Source organism: Plectropomus leopardus, chromosome 22 (genome assembly GCF_008729295.1).
Source record: "Plectropomus leopardus isolate mb chromosome 22, YSFRI_Pleo_2.0, whole genome shotgun sequence".
Lineage (NCBI taxonomy): Eukaryota > Metazoa > Chordata > Actinopteri > Perciformes > Serranidae > Plectropomus > Plectropomus leopardus.
In genome coordinates, this window is record NC_056484.1 from 8,240,032 (window position 1) to 8,258,093 (window position 18,062).

At 39.6% G+C, this 18,062-nt stretch overlaps 1 protein-coding gene across 1 annotated transcript in view; it reads right to left on the reverse strand.

Annotated features, from left to right (window-relative positions):
• The window catches only part of snd1 (staphylococcal nuclease and tudor domain containing 1), a 245,358-nt gene that overhangs the window by 189,630 nt on the left and 37,666 nt on the right, over window positions 1-18,062 (reverse strand). The window contains exon 11 of the mRNA XM_042511217.1: window positions 11,149-11,250. Coding sequence (XP_042367151.1) covers window positions 11,149-11,250 — 102 coding nt within the window. The remainder of the gene's footprint in view (window positions 1-11,148; window positions 11,251-18,062) is intronic.

An 18,062-nucleotide genomic window follows, 5' to 3' on the forward strand; every position in this document is an offset into this window, starting at 1 on the left:
TGTCAGACAAGTGTGATGAGAGGAGTAAAAAAAATAAATAAAAGTGGGAATCCGCCTGCATCACAGTATCACACACACGTAAGTCGAACAGAGACAATGCAGACAGGCCTATTACAGGGACATGAAAGAGACGCCAAACAGGACATGGAGCGACGTCGGCTTGTCATTAGATGGACAGGATGAGAACATGGTGATGCGAGCGAGGGAAGAGAGGAGCTTCTGTCGAGGCAGAATGGATGTGCTGTAATGTATTGTCGAGCAGGAAGTGCGGTCTGCTTTTCAAGAGCAGACGGAAAATAAAGAGGATACCAGGAGATGGATTATGGTTATTGGAAGCCACGGTTGGATGCACACATAGAAATAAAATGAATAGAAAGAACATTGAATGGTTTGCCATGGCCATTTGACTAATTCAACAAAAGATGGAGATTGTTGTTCGTTGTTATGATGACAGCACGCACACGTCAGTGGAGCCATAAAGTGTGTCAAACTAAACCATCGAGAACTCTGTTTTGCCATGTATCTGAGGAGATTTATCTATATATGGCAGTTTTTTTGGGTGAGGCTGATGACCCACAAGGAGGCCACAAGCTGAAATGCGTTGGTCTATTAATAAAGTTGTTCTAAGTACTACAGGTCTTGATCGATCTTGAAATAAAATCCTGAGTCTTCTTTGTCTGAGACAAGACTAAAGTGGTTTTGAGACCGATCAAAGACCGATGTTGAGTACTACAACACTGGGCTGCACGCTTACATGCAAAAAGAGTATGCATCTGAAACTGCAAAAATAAAAGTGTCTGGTGAGTTACAAATGTAACTAAAAGTTAAAATTTGATCCATTTTTATGTGTTGATTATGTGACCTTGAAATCTAAAAAATTAAGGAAATAATACAAGGAGTAGCTAGTCAGCAGAAACATAGAACTATTTAGCAATTCCACTATTTTTATTAAATCTTTACGTGACAACCTAATTCCGACTTTATCGCCAGTTTAAAAATAAACATCCCCTTTCACCATAAAGAACATTAACAGCACCCATATCCTGACTGTCATATTATCAGCAACAGAATTGGTGTGTGATCCTCTCAGCCATAGAATATTATCTAATATCCTCGCTTTTTAAACACCCCCAATTTCATTTATTTTGTAGCCATGCACAGAACCCGCTCTTATTGTCTTGAAGGAAATTATTTCATCCTCACTCCCACATTGAAAGCACTTCATTTCCTCGTGGCCCGAACATGACAGAGTTTCATGTCTATCCAACATTATTGAAAAGTGAAACCATTCGCATGAAAGGGGAAAAGAAATTTGGGGTTTTGTTGGCTATGTTTGTGTTTAATGGCTAAGCGTTGCAAGGCCTGGGTGACTGAAAAATAGGCATTCAAACAAAGCAATAAAAACAGGAGCATTCAAGTTAGCTGGAGAGGATAAAATGATAAAATAGGAAGATGAGAACACAAAAAGAGAGGATGAGGAAATTGAAACAGCAGAATATAATGCTGCATGCCATAAGCTTTGAAACCAGGAGTTCCCCATTAAGAGAGGTGATGACAGATTATAAACTTTGACCAAGCGATATTAGATTAGAGGAGTTCCAGGCCCATTCTCCACGGGCCATCTAACCGATCCTCTGATAAGGCAAAGCTATCTATAAGACCCCCCCCCCATCCAGAGGAGAGTGAGACGGAGGGGGGGAGGGAGGGAGAGGCAGTGGGTGGATTAGAAAGAGGAGGAGTGATAAGGACAAGGACAGCAGGACAAGTGTGAGACAAAATGTTTTTTGTTGTGCTGAGCCAACAAGCGGCATGGGGAGAGCTGGTTTACTCTGCCAAAAGACGTGCGGTGCAAATTTTTGTGTGTTTGAGGATTGAAAAAGTGTCTGTTAGTGTTTGGTTAAATAGTTACAACTATAATCACCTTCTGAACTTTGCAGCGGAAATGGTCAGCCAGTGACTATATTGCTTTATATCCCTAAAATCTGAAGATCAAAAGATATGTAAGTCAAGGACCCATCATAATTAATGAAAGCAATGATATTTATTTAACCCTTTGAAACCTGGATCCACATATGTTTCGTTGTGCTGCCTTCAAATGCCGTTCACAAGCTTTTTAATAGCGAAAAAGGCAATAAGCAACTTGACAACTAACAGCTAGAAATTAGTAAAAGGTGACAAGAAAATGACCTGAAAATTATTTGTTGTGTTTTTTTTTTTTTTTTAATCAGCAAAAAAAAAAAAAACAAAACTATAATTATAATTATTTTAATCATATGTTTTTATTTTCTTAATTTCTTTTAAATTGTTGGGCAACGTCTTGTTAATTTGTCCACTGATTTCTCACCATCCTGTTTTTTTTTTCTTTAGAAATCAAACCAATTCACTTAGTTTTCAAATGGTAAAAAACACATAACATGTTGATCCAAAATATATTTTTTTCATGTAGAAATATAAACAAAATATTTCTCAACACTGCATCAGTTATTTGAACTATGTACATTACTAAGTTTTTAATATATGCTCATCTTTACGAGCAGAGCGCAAAGACATTGTGGCAGGTTCATTATTCGTTCCCATGGCGCCACCGTGCATTTTCACGTGGTTCTACACCACACGTAAGGTAGCACAATGATGGCGTTGCAAGCGTACAACTAGATGATACAGAGGACAGAGGTCTTAGTTTTATCCTGCAAGAGAATGAATGTTCTGGCTACTATGGTTTTTGTCTTAGAACTATATATGCAGGATTATGCTACTGGCAGTTACAGGAAAATTCCTGCAAAATTGTTTGCATTTTATGTAGGGTAAGGTGACATAAGGTAATGTGAAAAAAAGTGAAGAAAGAGGCCTTAGCTCCCTGCTGCCAAAAGAATAAATGTTCTACCTATTATGTTTTTTTTATTTCAGCTTGATATGCAAAGAACAATCTCCCCAGGCTATTATGGGGAAATTACAGGCTTAATTAGAGCAAATTACCACATTTGAACAGCATGTAAGGTAAGGTAATGTAAGGTCATGAAGTGATGATGGGGAAGACAGAAGCCTTGGCGTTCTTATGCAAAAAGAATGAATGCTCTAGCTATTATGGTTTTGTTTTAGTGCAATATTTAAAGGAATTTGCAAAAACTATCTTCCACAGCCTTTACAGGGAAGACTCCAGCGTAATTACCGTGAAATACACTTACACAGCATGTAAAGTAAGGCAACAAAAGGTCATGGCATGATGATGGGGAAGACAGAAGCCTAAATTTTCTGCTGCAAAAAGAATGAAAACATAGCTATTATAGTTCTTATTTTAGATTGATTTAAACAGAATCATACAAACAACAACCTCCATCTGCCATTCGTGGGTTGCTTGTTTAAAAAGGGTTAAGCAAATATTTTTATCAAACCAAGACAAGCCCCCCACTTGCTAAAATCAGTTTCATTTGACTTGACCTTAATTGACAAGACCTTCACAGACAAATTATGCTGAACTATGACATGGTAAGGACACCTGTGGCGTGCCATATTGTGAGCAGTAATCATCGCACTGCATGGCCTCAGCATGAGTGTTTTTCCAGACAGGAACACGGTAAAAGGCCGATTATACACTGTAAAGTCTGACACATTGCGCTTACTTAAAATAAATTTAGAAACTCATTGCCTTGAGAAAGGGAAGTAAATATAACTATAAATCTTAATTTATGTGTATTTTATATCTAAATAAACATTTTAAAAATTCACCTTTTCAAAAAAGCCTACAATACCTATCTTCCACTGCCTCCCCAAATCTGAACTGCCATATCCTTGACATTTTGTTTTTGTATTCTGTTCTTGTATTCATGTTTTTTGCATCCTATATTTTCTATGTTTTCTGTTTGCATTTCATGTAAAGTGTCTATCAGTACTTTTAATTCTATATGAATTTAAAATATTATTATTATCATTATTATTGTTAGTTTACTTTTTTCTAATTTTTAACTTTTTACATAATTTTGGGAAATTTTTGCAACCTAAAAATGACAAGTGAAAGTTAGTCTGACTTGACGTGATCATCACAAAAAGGGTTTGCCAATGACGAAGTTAGGAGATCTGCAAGTTTGCAAGTCTGTAAGATCTCCGAGTTTAACACCAGCAGAATACAGATACAGCACAGTAAACTTGGATTAATGAAGCTGCTAAAACTTAAAAAGATTGATTAAACTAAACTTGTCATTTTTTAAGTTGCAACAACTTCATAATTTTAAGTTAATATAACAACATTTTAAGTAAACGTCATTAAATATAAAGTTAACAGAAACTAAGATTAATAACTACATTTACTTACCTTTGTGAAGGCAGTTGGTTTCCAAGATTTTTTTTTTAAGTAAAATCAATTTCTCAGATTTTTACAATGCACATAAAATGTTGGAGGTTTTAGGTTTGCTCAAACTGAAATGAGCACCTTTTCACCAAACCCAGATCACACAGACGGCTTCTTTTTTTTGCAATAATTGAAACCAAAAAAAAAAAAAAGAATTTTGAGATCTTGGTGCAGACCGATTTATAATCAAAGAGCGTATTTAACTGCGCCGGGGTTCTCAGTGGAAACGTATGTGATCACAGTTATGGCTGCGCAGCTAAAGAGTGCTTGCGGGCACACAGACACAGGTGTCCCAGCAGTCTCACACTGCACAGTTAGTCAATCACAGTGAGTTTGAATAAAACAGATCTTGGGACATCTTTATGGCTTAAAGAGGCAAAGACAGGCAAGAAAGTGAAGCATAGGTGCTTAAGTTGGTGCTGTGTTTTTAGCAGGCTGTAATTGCAGCCGCCTATCATTTAATGAAGTGTGCTGCTAGAGGGAAAAACCTCAAGCAGGGACAGCACACAAAGAAAAGAGGGAAGGAGGAAGACGAGGGAGCCCCATCTGGATTTTCAACCATGAGACCTGGTGACGCTCAGGTCTACACCGCTTTGCATCTGCTCCAACACACACACCTGAAGCTCCCCACTCCCATAAATCGAGTCTCGCTCTCACAAACATACACCACATCAAATACCACGCTGGCATTCTCAGTGCATGCACGCACTCACATGCACACCAATAAGAGGGGAAAACTCTGGCGCTAACAGTACTACACAAGAAGCTGCATAACAGGAGCCACTTTGAGCACGCAGGATTATCCGAATGTGCTCAACCCTGATAAGTGGCTTAATGCAACATTTCCACTGCACTTTTTTTTCTGCTGAGGCTGAGACCCAGGCACACAAGAAGCACTACTTATAAAGTTAGCCAAATCGAGCTTTTTGGGATTATGTCACCATGCAAGCGCTGCCGTTTCAATGGGGGTGGGGATGTATATGAGAGAGAGGGGGAGACGGACAGACAGACGTAGAGTGACGGAGAGAAAGGAGAAAAAGGAAAACGCCTCAGTGCACATTTAGCTAACCTTGAAGGGATAGTCCACAAGTTTTTTTCCCATAAGGTAGAATGAATAACTCAATAATAGAGTGCTGAAACAAAAGCATATACCATAACTACCACAATTACCCCAAGTGTTAATTAACTTTTTAAGATCTTACGTCTCACGAAGCTTTTGGCTTGCAAGAAAAAGTAAATTAGTTCTATCTAGAGATGCACAAATTTATGGGCCGAACCTCGATATTTGCAGATATTTGCCTTACTGTCTGCCATCAGCCAGCAAGAAATTTCATGTTTTTAGCAGTAATTAAAATAGATTTCATAGACAAATTTATGATATATTGTATACAGTAAAGAGTCTTTTGAAGCAGATTTGTAAAAATAATTTTAAAATTTATTAATTTATAGTTTTGACATTGTGCTCATTCAAAGACAGTGTAATGATGGTCTTTTTTTAAATGAAGATGTATTCACTTTCTTGGCACAAAAGGGGAAATAATAATAAAAAATAAAATAATAAATAAAACAATAACAAAAAAAAACATGGCCAAATTGTTATTTTAAACATCAATCTTGGCCTAGAATTTCACAATCAGTGCACCCCCAGTTCTATCAGCACAAAATTTCTCCCGGATGTGTGGTTGTTGGAGCTGATGCTGTGAACAAGATTTCATCACCACTTGTAGCTGTAATGTCCGCTTTCAAAGACAAGACCAGGTATTGCACCAATTCCTTTCAGCCTGGGAGAGCTATCAAATATAGACTCTGCTTAGCAAAAGAAAGGCAGTCTTTTGAATATGGACATTAGATATGCTTTATAAAAGATCAAAAGCACCATGCTCTCCTTATAGAGATGAGGAATGGGGGGTTTAATAGAAAAAAAGCATTTAATGTAGCTTTATTCCCCTAAAGCGAGGCGGTGGCATCAGGGCTTTGAGCTTTTGCTCAGCACACTGAGACTCGTAGTTAATGCTTAGTCACGTCCTAGAAGGTTTAGTCAGGGGAAAATCTGCTTGTTTCCCAATTCATGCAATGCATTGCACTCTTGCAGACTGAGCTTTGAAATGAAATGCCGTCAAGAGGAAAACCTGTAGGTCAATCTGAAAACTCAACTGGACAGGGCGATTATCTTCAGTCAAGTCCAGTTTGAGCAAGATGATGCAAAGATGCACCTTTTGTGATCCGACAATAGATCTGCCATTATTCCTCTGTATGCAACTCAAGTCCTCGTCTTCTTTTTTCAGGGAAGACCCGGACCAGACAGAGTATTCCCTTTTAAATCCACCAGGTCAAAGCCCAATTACCCCACAGATGAGGTAAAATCTTTTGTCTCGGTTTGTGTCAGAGAGGAAGAAGAAAAAAAAAAGGATAAAAGAAGGAGCTCTCTGGAGCAGAATTTCAAGGAAAGCAGTGGTCTTAGAGTCTTCTACTAATGCTTACTGCTCCAAATCTGTCTCTATAGAGCTTAGTGTTCTGAGACAGGATGACAGTAAGTGGGTCGACTAAACTCCTCTCCTTGTTGGAGTGCAACATGCATCTGTACTCTTGTGCACCTACCTGCATCCAACTTGACAACTCAAGTAGGCCAGGGTAGCATAGATTCACATTAAAACCTCGAGGGTTAAGTATTGTGCTCGCAAGTAAACATTCACTCTTAGGAGAGCCTGTGATTATTCCATCCAAAATAATTCCTCCTTGTTGGCGAGGCAGCTGAAAGGTAATGCTTGTAACTTCAAAAACTTGCTGTATTTCAGGCCCTGTATTTATTTTTTTTCCAAATACTGGATACACAGCGAAAGAAGGTTTAATTCAGAGTGGTAGCCACGTGTCTTAGCAACAATAAAGAAATGGGAGGGAACAACGTTCCAGACCTCTTCTGTTATTGATTTTGCAAAATGAGGAAGGAGAAGGCTGTACTGCTGGCAAATGGGCACGAGCCTCTCCACTTAAACCAAACTCACTTCTGAGAGCCTATAAGCACACCCTTGGGAGACCCAACTTCAATACTAATAAAATGTAGAGAAATACAGTGGCGTATACTGTACATATAAATGCAGCTTAATGACGGAGAATGAAAATGTGACGCTACATTGAAGATCTTAAGAGTAGTCAAAGTTGAGATAAAAAAAAAGAAAGTCTTTGGATAACATAACAGTGAGACAGTAGATGGTAATTTGTGGATTGTGCTTTAGAGGTATGCTCGCCTCTCACAAATGGAGTGCTCCAAGGATGAGGTTTGAAGTTAGCGACTCCCTGGTTCCCTTGACAAAAAGTCAAAGGCATTTTTCCATTGGAGTTTGGATTATTGCCAAAAATAAGCTCAACAGAGAGAGAGCTGTAGGTAGGACAAGGACGGTGTGTTGGCATTGCGCCACTACTGTGAATGTAAACATACAACATTCTAACCAACATTCGGCAGCATCACACAGACGTGACCTGAAATGTTAAATGTTTGGGTGCTTTAAATGTTCAAATTCATTTTATTTAAGATTCATTCAAAAACAAATTGAAACATTACTTCCTAAGTTTTATTTTCTATTATTCTACTTATTTTAGTATTTTTAAATTTCAAAGTACAACAGATGGTCTTCAGTTTTACAGCCAACTGTGACCTGTTGCCTTTTTGGAAAAATGTCTGCTGAGAATTTGTAAAGTGGACTTAAAAGTGTCTGAAATTATCCTTATTTTATCATGAAAATAATTTAGCAAAGTTGCCAGTGGGCAACATGCTTTCACTGCCAAGCACGAAGGTTGTGTCTGTCTTTGACAAAGACTACAGCCTGTTCAAAATGAAATAAAACAAAAACCATTTGTTTTTTCACCGCTGTGCAGAACTTTGCGAACCTTGCTTCCTAAACCAGGTATGAACAAAAACAATGACTTACATGCACCATTACACCAGAAGCACGAATCACATCCCTTATGACCACCACCTCCGACTGTAGCCTCAGTCATCATTAAATCTCTTAACGCGTCATAGAGTGCCCTCCCACCTGTGTTTAAAGCTGTCCACATGTGACTGATTCATCCAGGGTGCATTTGAATGCAAACTGTAAACACAGCCACTGACTCACTCTGGTAGAAAAAAAAAAAAAAAACATGCATACTTTTATTACCCTTACAACACTAACTCCTTTTGACACGTACACAATCATGCATACTTTCCTCTCCGATAAACACCACAAACAACAATTTGCCCCAGTCTTAGAAAGGAACATTTTAGCTGAGCTGACTTTTGAAACACCCTAGAGACTAAACAAGCAAAAGTGTGAAACCAAACCGGGTATAAAAACTGCATGGACTGATCCCAGCAATGTTTCTATTCTCTGTGTGTGTGTGTGTGTGTGTGTGTGTGTGTGTGTGTGTGTGTGTGTGTGTGTGTGTGTGTGTGTATGTGTAAACGTGTGTGCTAAGGACAATTATACCATATAAAACATGTTAAGGTATAGAGCGGACATGTTGCATGTCATAGTGTATGCATGGTTATTATACACAGAGTTATCTTATTCCCTTTGTATTGTTCCCTGTATTTTTGTTGCACGTCATTGTTGCCAGCATGAGTGAACAGCTAATCACCACGGTAGACTCGTGTGGGTTTGCAAACATGTTGTTTCTGTCTCTAAATGCCCATATATATGTATTATGACTTCATCTACTTGCATGCACCCCCCCCCACACACCCACACACACACACACACACACACACACACACACACACACACACACACACACACACACACACACACACACACACACACACACACACACACACACACACACACACACAGTGAAGCCACTGTGTTTTAATGTGGACTATCACTTCCACAAACAAGCTCAATATGGTCCTTTTCTCTCATTTTATGGTTTAATTTAAGACTTGGTGCTACCAACCTGAGCACACATTTTATCATCATGCTAATGGCATATTCTGCAGAGTATTTTTACACCTTGACAAGGCTATAGTCGCCCTATCCCCATCACACATGCACACTCATTATCCCCCCCAACACAAATGCCACAAATAAACAGCAGAATCATTATTCTCGCTTCAGTCGTCAAAAGCCAGCTCACGGCTGAGTTTTCTGTCATTAAAAAAACATTAATGAGGATGATTAAAATGACTGTGATGAGAGGCTGGGACAGGGATATGAATCTCACTCCTGTACTGAATGCCAAAAGGAACTCTCTTGGCTTTTGGCTTTGAGTGGGTGCATGTTTTTGTGTTTATCAGGCTGTACTGCAAATGTTGTTTTTTTTTCTTTTTACTCTGTGCACTTATGAAAGTGTGTGAGATGGGACTTTTTGTTCCATCTATTGTCTCAGTGTTGTGATTTGGACCCCTGAAATCTGTGCATTTGTTTCTCAGCTCAACAGGAACACGAGTTGAGATTTAAAAAAACACACTGAGAATTGATTTGTGGAGGTATACGCTCCAGAATGTGTTACGTGGAAGTCAGCTGCAAAACAATTTGGAATTTATGAGATAACTTCTGACTGGGGAAGTCATTTTGTCAGTGTGATTGTGCATAAATGCAGCATTTTGACTAGAGTTTTCTATAAATCTGCTCCTTTAGCTGCATTCCCATGTTTTTGCAAGAAAGATTCCAATCTTTTCCAGCATGCCTGCCATTATAATGCAGCCCTCTGAGTCTGACCATTGTTAAGAGTTAGCAATCTGGGAAAACATAAACCATCATTCAACTCAGGCAGTGGACAACAGCTCTAGGCGTGCCTGTGAGCAGCAGCCGCCTCCTCCCGCTGTGCCATTACTGCCACTGTACATACAATGACAACAATGTAGGCGTCGTTTTACTGATTTACTGTGAAGAATAAAACAGTCTACTGTGCAGCTGAAAACTTTTTGAAATGTAAGGCAAAGTTGGCAGACTGGACAGAGCTGGTTATACATTAGTACTCGTTCAGAAAGAGCTGCATTTTCAGACGGTATCTAGGGTTGGGTACCAAAACCAACTCTATTCCTGTATGTCTAGTACTTACCGGTCCGAATCAATATCTTGGCACCTCAAATTGGTGCCGGATTGTGTGAATATGTTGATATGTTTTTTTGTATTTAGCCATATTTATATATTTAAGTATACTTTAAACGGTTAATTGTTAGTGTTTTTAGTATCCATTGGTCACCGATACAGTTTTAATTTTCGAGAAAAAACAAAAAAAAAAAAAACAACACTCAACCCTATCCATGTCCACATTCATAACTAATACTGAGCATAAATGAGCCTTAAATCTGTTTATTTTAAGTGTTTCCTTTTTCCTCTTTAGAGCTCATCATTTCAAATTTAACACAAAAAAAGAGGCTGATGTTCAAGTGGTGGCATGTGTCTCGAGTGCTCTCCAGCTCAGCGCCGGGTCTTGCTGGGGTCAGACGTGTATAAATCATAGCAGCCTCCTAGGTGTACAGACTCGGTAGATCAATAGACACAAGAGGGGGAAATCAACACTGCTTGTTTAAAGGGTGCGTCCGGGCCAATACCAAGCCCCAGGGCATGTACCGACAGTACTTGGTATTCAAACTGAGAAAAGGAGAGAAACAGATATCTCGCTTAGGGCTTCCGAAATGTGTGTTAGGCTACTGATGGGAGGGGGAGAGGAAGGGTGTTGGAGCATATGTGCAGCCACTGGGGGGAATCCCTGTTTAGAGCTATTGTTTAATTCATTAAAAGCTGATTAGAGGCAAATCAAGTTGATTCAGGGAGGCAAAAAGTGATTGGGAGCATTCAATTTCTGTCACCGGTTCTTACCTTTTTGCCGATGAGCTTCTTTCTGAGGAACTCACGGGCCTCGAACATGTAGGGGATGTCATAGAGCGGACGGAAACGTTTGTCTTTGTCCTTGTTTTTCTCCTGAGTAAAGATAGAGAAATTGAGGAGAGGATGGTGGGGAGAGAGAGGACAGAATGGAAGGAGAAAGATTATTTACATTGGACTTTCAAAACTGCGTGGCTTAACATATCCGCAGAAAATAGAGACATGCAAACACACCCGAAAACAACCCCCCAGCTCATGCATACAGACGTAAACACAGACACACAGATTCTGCACACAGTCAGCTTGTTTGTTCCCTCTTTTCCTTTCTACTTCAGTCCTGTGACGGGGAGGATCCGGACTCTGAACTCGCTGAATGAATTAAATGTGAACAGCAGCATCTCGCACAGTCCCGCAACCACCCTCCTCAAACACTTCCATTGTCAATACTGACACAGTGCACCCAAAAAATCAAAGTACAGTTACCAAGGACACAGATGCAAACAGCCAAGGCAAAGACGCTTTTTTGTGTTAACCAGGAGCTGATGTGCACGCACACAGTGCACACACAGATGTAGCCACACGCCACGCGAACACTCGCACAGCTGCACACAAAAACTTCCCTCAATACCCTCACCCACTCTCTGACAGGAGCAGGCCACAAATAGAACCTATTTGCATTTTCAAAGGAGGCTGAGGTTTTGTGTTGCTCCTAGTGTGTAGACACACATACACACACACACATACACACACATACACACACATACACACACATACACACACAGTGACAGGTGTCGTTTTTGTAGGGGCGGGATAATAAATAAAAAAAAATGTAAAAAAGAATACAGCAAATGACAATGACGCAGTGGGAAAATAAACGACAGGCACTAACAGGAGGAATAAGGCTATGAATGACAATTCCAGTATGCTCGCCACCCCTGCCCCTCCCACACTCCTCTATGAGCGCCATCATTATCTGTCATACAAACAGAAGTAACACTCTTCCAAATGAACACACAGGCTTGGATTATTTCCTCGTTTCCTCTTCTCTTCAATGGTTTTCATTCATTTTTAATGCCTCTCCAGTTGTTCGGGAGCCGGCAGGTGTGGCACACAGCTGGGCTGACGGATGTGGAGAGGGAGCACATGGGGAGCAAAGGGTGCGTGAGCATGTGTTGGGATGTTCCAGCATGTGCTTGTGGCTCCATTATGGTCTTTTAGATACATCTTGTGGGGGCAGACTCCACTGGTGTCTAGGGCTGGTATTAGTACTTGATACCTTAAAACAACCCAGTCCTGAGTAGTATCAAATGTCTACAGTTAAAAACACGTGCATTTCAACCCTTTTTTTTTATGCCTACAGTAGATCTAAAAAAAAAAGACTACTTGACTCGTTTTGCAGCGATTCAAAATGATTAATTGGCCCACCTCAAGTCGAGCGCCATGTTTCTGACGGAGTTGGCAGTTCAGCATGCCGAGATGCCACCAAACAAGTGGGTGGTGGTGCATTTTACACAGCTGAACGCTTCCTTACACATGATGGTTACTGAATGAAGCGAAAAACAGAGATATCTAAAAAGTACACATGTCACAATACTACAAATATGGTTGTTGATATCTATCAAAAGTGTGTTTTGGGGGTGGGGATATAGCCTAATATCACATTTTTTTTGTATTACAATATTGTATCAATGCACAGATGGCAAGTATCAATTTCTTATATAAATATTAATATTGCAAATACAAATTACACTTATGGTAGCCTACTAGGATAACAAAATCAGTTGGTTATTCTGTCAATTCGATACATTTTGCTGCAATAAAAATGACTGAAGTGAGATTAAAAGACTGAAAACTTCTACCTTATTTATTATTAACAGATGTTGAATAAGTTTGACACATTTGCAGTTAAAGAAAGGTAATAAATTGCGGTATATCAAAATATACGTTATTGCGATACTCAGCATATTGCGAAGCATTTAAAATCATGATAATTTTGTATCGTGACTAAGTATCATGATAATATCATATTGTAAGGCCGCAGGTGATTTCCACCCGTAATAACAATACCAGTGAAAACAAAACAATAAATCCCATTCACTACACAAACTCTCTTTTGAAGATGTGACTGTTTGTCGTTGTGGTAAAATATTTGTCCCGCTTCTCCTCCACTGTGATTGGACAGCTGGTAAAAAAGTAACAGTAACGAAGTGCAGCTTTTTAATCACAGTTTGAACATTTTTTTAACTCTTGGTTACCAGAAAAGCCAAATATGCAGCACTCAGCACCGAATAGAAGCGCTTCACACTGCTGGCATTTGTTGTACTGTGTAAATACACAGAGCTCCCATTGCAAAAGATAGAAAGAAAAATGCTGGCCTCAGGAAAAAAAAAACACTTGTTTTCGACAAGTCAAGGCGGAGCTGTTGCACTTGTCACTGTCTTACATGTGTTGTTGCCATTTTTTCGCGCAGGCAAGCATTCTTTAAGCATTTAACATCAGACTAAAACACCTTTAGGCATGTATGCTCCCCATCAGGTGCAGGAGTATTGCATCCCAGGTATCTACTGGAAATAAATGAGTGCCATCATGTTTTCAAGATTTTGGCTTCAACTTGGTACTGAAGTATCGGTTCTCTTTCGACATTCCCTAAAATGAAGTAGTCCATTGGTATCTGCATCACTTCAAGGGTACTGGTATTGGTACTGATATTAGAATTTTTTAAACAATACCTGGCCGTTTGTTTATGACAATCATTTTTCCTTCCAAAACAATTAATATTTAGTCTCAACATGACAGCACAGAAGGTGTTTTGCATTGGCCCTGGTAAAGGAGCTCTGGAAACTGCCAACTCCACCAGCCAGTTCCTTTAACCTTGGCAGAAATGTAATAACCTTTGAGTTTAATAGCTTTCTATCTTTCTTTTCTTACACCCTCGCTCCTATCCTTCTCCACTTTCACTAGCGGAGTCAGCACAGCATGGAACCTCGGAGGTGAGTTAATCTCACACATGGCCAGTGGAAATCCCCCACCGCTCAGCCAAGAGCCGATGTCCTCCATTTTGTGTCAGCCGGGGCTTATTGTCAGGGTCTTTCATCCCCACCAAGTCAGTTGCGGTGGGATGATGGGGCCTTTTAGGCGCAATGCCAGCCAGGAATCCTGCATTTTGTGCCTGAGCTGCTGACTGAGCCTTCTACTACAGGGGACGAGGATAACTTTTACCAAGCTGGCATTGCTTGGGTAAAATCCCTTTTTTTGGACGATATTTTTCTTTAAGTCATACATTAAGACAATCCATTTACTATGAATGATGTGTTTTTGCATCCCGAGGGGCTTTTACACACAACCTATTCGTGGTAGTAAACCATTTTGCAAGCCGTTTAGATTCTGATAGACATAGGCCAAAACAAGGGAATAGCATTTTCCAAGCTGACATTGCTTGGGTGAAATCCTTCTTTTGGACAACATTAACCCTTTAAAACCTGGGTAAACTGGCTTGAAACATGGAAAGAACGCAATTACTTATATGAACTGACCCTAAAAATTAGAAAGAAACTAGTAAAAATTCATAAATAAATAAATAAATACCTGAAAATCAGAACATAAAAATAGAAATATTAACAAAAGGAAATGGGCTCAAAAAAAAAAGCTTAAAACTGAATTTAAAAAAAACTAAAATAAAACTAATTTCAATTCAAACCAATTCGCTCAGGGTTCCAAGGTTTAAAGAAGGCATTAACTTAGGAAGAGATGACCACAACAATTAGCAAGAAATTAGCAAAAAATCATAAAAATAAAAAAAATAAAATGACATAAAAAATGGGAAAGTAAAAAAGGAAAAGGAAAATCACCTGGATAAAAACTGCTTGGAAATTACTCTGTAAAATATGGTTCTCTGGACATTTCTTCCTAGCTTTTTTAAGTCATTATTCTAAATCCACTAATTTACTACTATTTCTGTTGGCAGAATTAAAATAATTTTGCTCAGGGTACAAAGGTTAAATACTTGTGAAAGGCGTCTGAATGCAGCACAAGAAAAGTGATGTCGATCCAGGTTTCAGAGGGTTATGGCAATCCCCAGACTACTAATGACAGTGTGTTTGCATCCTGAGGGAATTTAACACAGCCTTTTCCTGGTGATACTCCATTTTGGAAGCCATTAGGATACTGACAGACGCGGGTCAAAACAAGACGATAACTACAACGTGGGGGAAAGTAACGAATGAACCGAGGAGAAGAGGGAAAGACTAAAAAAGGAAAAATCATTTTTAACTAATAAGCTGTTTCACGGTGGAAAGAGAGCCATGTCACTGAGGGCGAAGAGTGTAAATGTCAGCACTCTATGCCAATTACGCGCAAAGAGTGGAGAAGCAGACGAGGAGGACAAAAGGTACTTCTCCTCCATCTTTGGGAAGGCCTGTGGGGAATGGAGCGAGGCTGAGTTGAAGGCGGGAGGGTGAAAGTGTCTGGGAACAAGAAAAAACAAAGACAGGAACTACTGCAACTAAAAACATAAACACACAGGCAGCCACAGGAATCAATGATGCCAATTGATTGCAACAACTGCCTAATATTTCACAATGGACCTGGTTCGCTTTGTTTACAAGCTACAAAAGGGTCCACATCAGTCCCAATGCTATTCAAAGGGACATTAAACACTCCCTGACAGTTAAGTGCAGTTCAGACTGTTGAGAAGAAAACGTGCCCCACTGCCAATCAAACAAAACACACACAAGGCTGCTCCACTTGACTTGTATGTGAAAACACAGACCGTGACAAGTCTAATTATTTGACTCCGGAGCCGACTTCAACTCCAGTCTGAGATAAACCGACAACATTAGCATCCTTAAATTACTCAGACAAGACAAACTCTGCGTACGCCATCCTTAAACTGTTATTATGCAGTTGCAGTGAGGTTACAGAAAGAGGAGAGAGTCACTGCTGTGTCTCAACCGTGACCCAATAACAACAGTTTGCACTCGCTGTCCTCGGGGGGAGTTCTGTTCTATTTGGGGTAAATTCCCTTCGTTCCAAATTACCAGCTAAAGCTCAGGAATCGTCTTTGACTATTGCAGAGGCATGACGCTAGCTGGATTGTACAGTGTCGCAGGGCTGCAGGGGCTGGGGCTGCAAATGTGTGGACGCTACCGCTGCGAGCTTTGCAGCTTCTGGAACTTCAAGGGTGAAATCATGACTCAGGAGCACGTCATCATTTCTGAAGCGCGGCGCTGTAGTTGGGGGAGTGTACAGTATTAGGGCCTTCGTTTTAGCATTTCACCGATTGAGGATTATTTTGTGTGTAACCTACATTTTGGTAGAAATAAACAACAGTGTGTGCGTGTGTCCCAGACAAAGTGGACATTATTTTTTGATTAAGCAGTGCACTGGGAGCCGTAGACAAACAGTCAACATTTACTACTGTATGCCTAACAACATTACTCAATTGTGCATGCATAAACATTAAATGGCTGCAGAGGGGCTGGATGGAGAGAGGGAGACAATGCAAGAGAGAGAAAGAGAGAAGGCATACACTTCCTGAAGCAAGAGCATAAAGGATGTAGCTGGTTATAGTACTACAATACAAAATCTAATACATCTAATCTAATAACCTTACATTCACAGCATTATTGCCCATTCACCAGAAATAAGTCATTACTAAAGTGACTTGAAATGATCCCACAATAGACTCAAGAGAGGACCTGGATTGCAAAATTAAATTACCTGTAGTACCATAACAACAAACAGCCACTCAATTCATGATTAACTGCTACCAGAGTGCTGCGGGTACATTTATTGGGACTGCTGTGACAGGTTGCAGCCATGTACTCATTGTGCAGTCATTAAAGGGATACCTCACCACCTAAATGATTATTTGTCTATCAATTACATACCATGCGTTATGTTAAATTTGTGACAAAAACTTTGTTTTTCTGGCATGCCTCCACAGTGAACAAAGAATCAAACATGTTAAATATTCTTGATGAATTGAAGGAAAGGGGTCCACTTTTAACAGCAAAAAAAAAAAAAAAATCCACTTACAAACTCTCACACAATTCGTGCAGTATAATCAAAGTTTCATTAATCTAACTGTATGCTCAGTACTTCCCAGACAGACAGCCCTTTCTGCAAGGAATTGAACTGAAAGTGAAACTAAATCTAAGCTCTCTTCAGAACCAGACTTTATTGACAAAAAAGTCATTTTACCTCACTGAACACAGTAGCTGCTGGTCTTCCAACGCCTGGATTGGCAATTTCTTTGTGTTATTGTCTGATTTCAGTGACTCCGAACTGAACCTTTAAAACACTTAAGTCATACAATAACACAAACAAACTAACTGATTGAGGCAACAGAAGACCAGCAGCTCCTGTGTTCAGAGAGGACAAATTGCTGCTTCTGTCAATGGAGTCTGCCTTTAAAGAGAGCATTGATCAGTTTCACTTTAAGTTCAGTTCCCTGTCAGAAGGGGTTGTCTGTGTGGGAAGTACTGAGCACACGACTTATGCTGCACGAGTTGTGTAAGCATTTGTAAACTAATGTTTCAATATAGTTTTGTTTTGGGTTTTTTTTAAAACGCGGTCACTTATGACTTCAATTTATCACTCATTTTCTCAGTTTTTGGATTCTTTGTTCACCAGAGGCATGCAAGAAAAACAGTTTTCTTGCAAACGACTGGATAAATGAGACCTGGCTCATCCTGCATGTGGTGTTGGCAAATTTGTTCTCTGATATACTGTTGTCGTTAAATGCGGTCACCTATGACTTCAATCCATAAAGAATTCCCTCTACTTTTGGATTCTTTGTTCACTGCAGGCATGCGAGAAAAACAAGGTTTTCTTCTCGAATGTAACATTGCACAAGATGAGTAACTGATAACTGATAACAAATGGTCATTTTGGGGTTGAAGTATTTC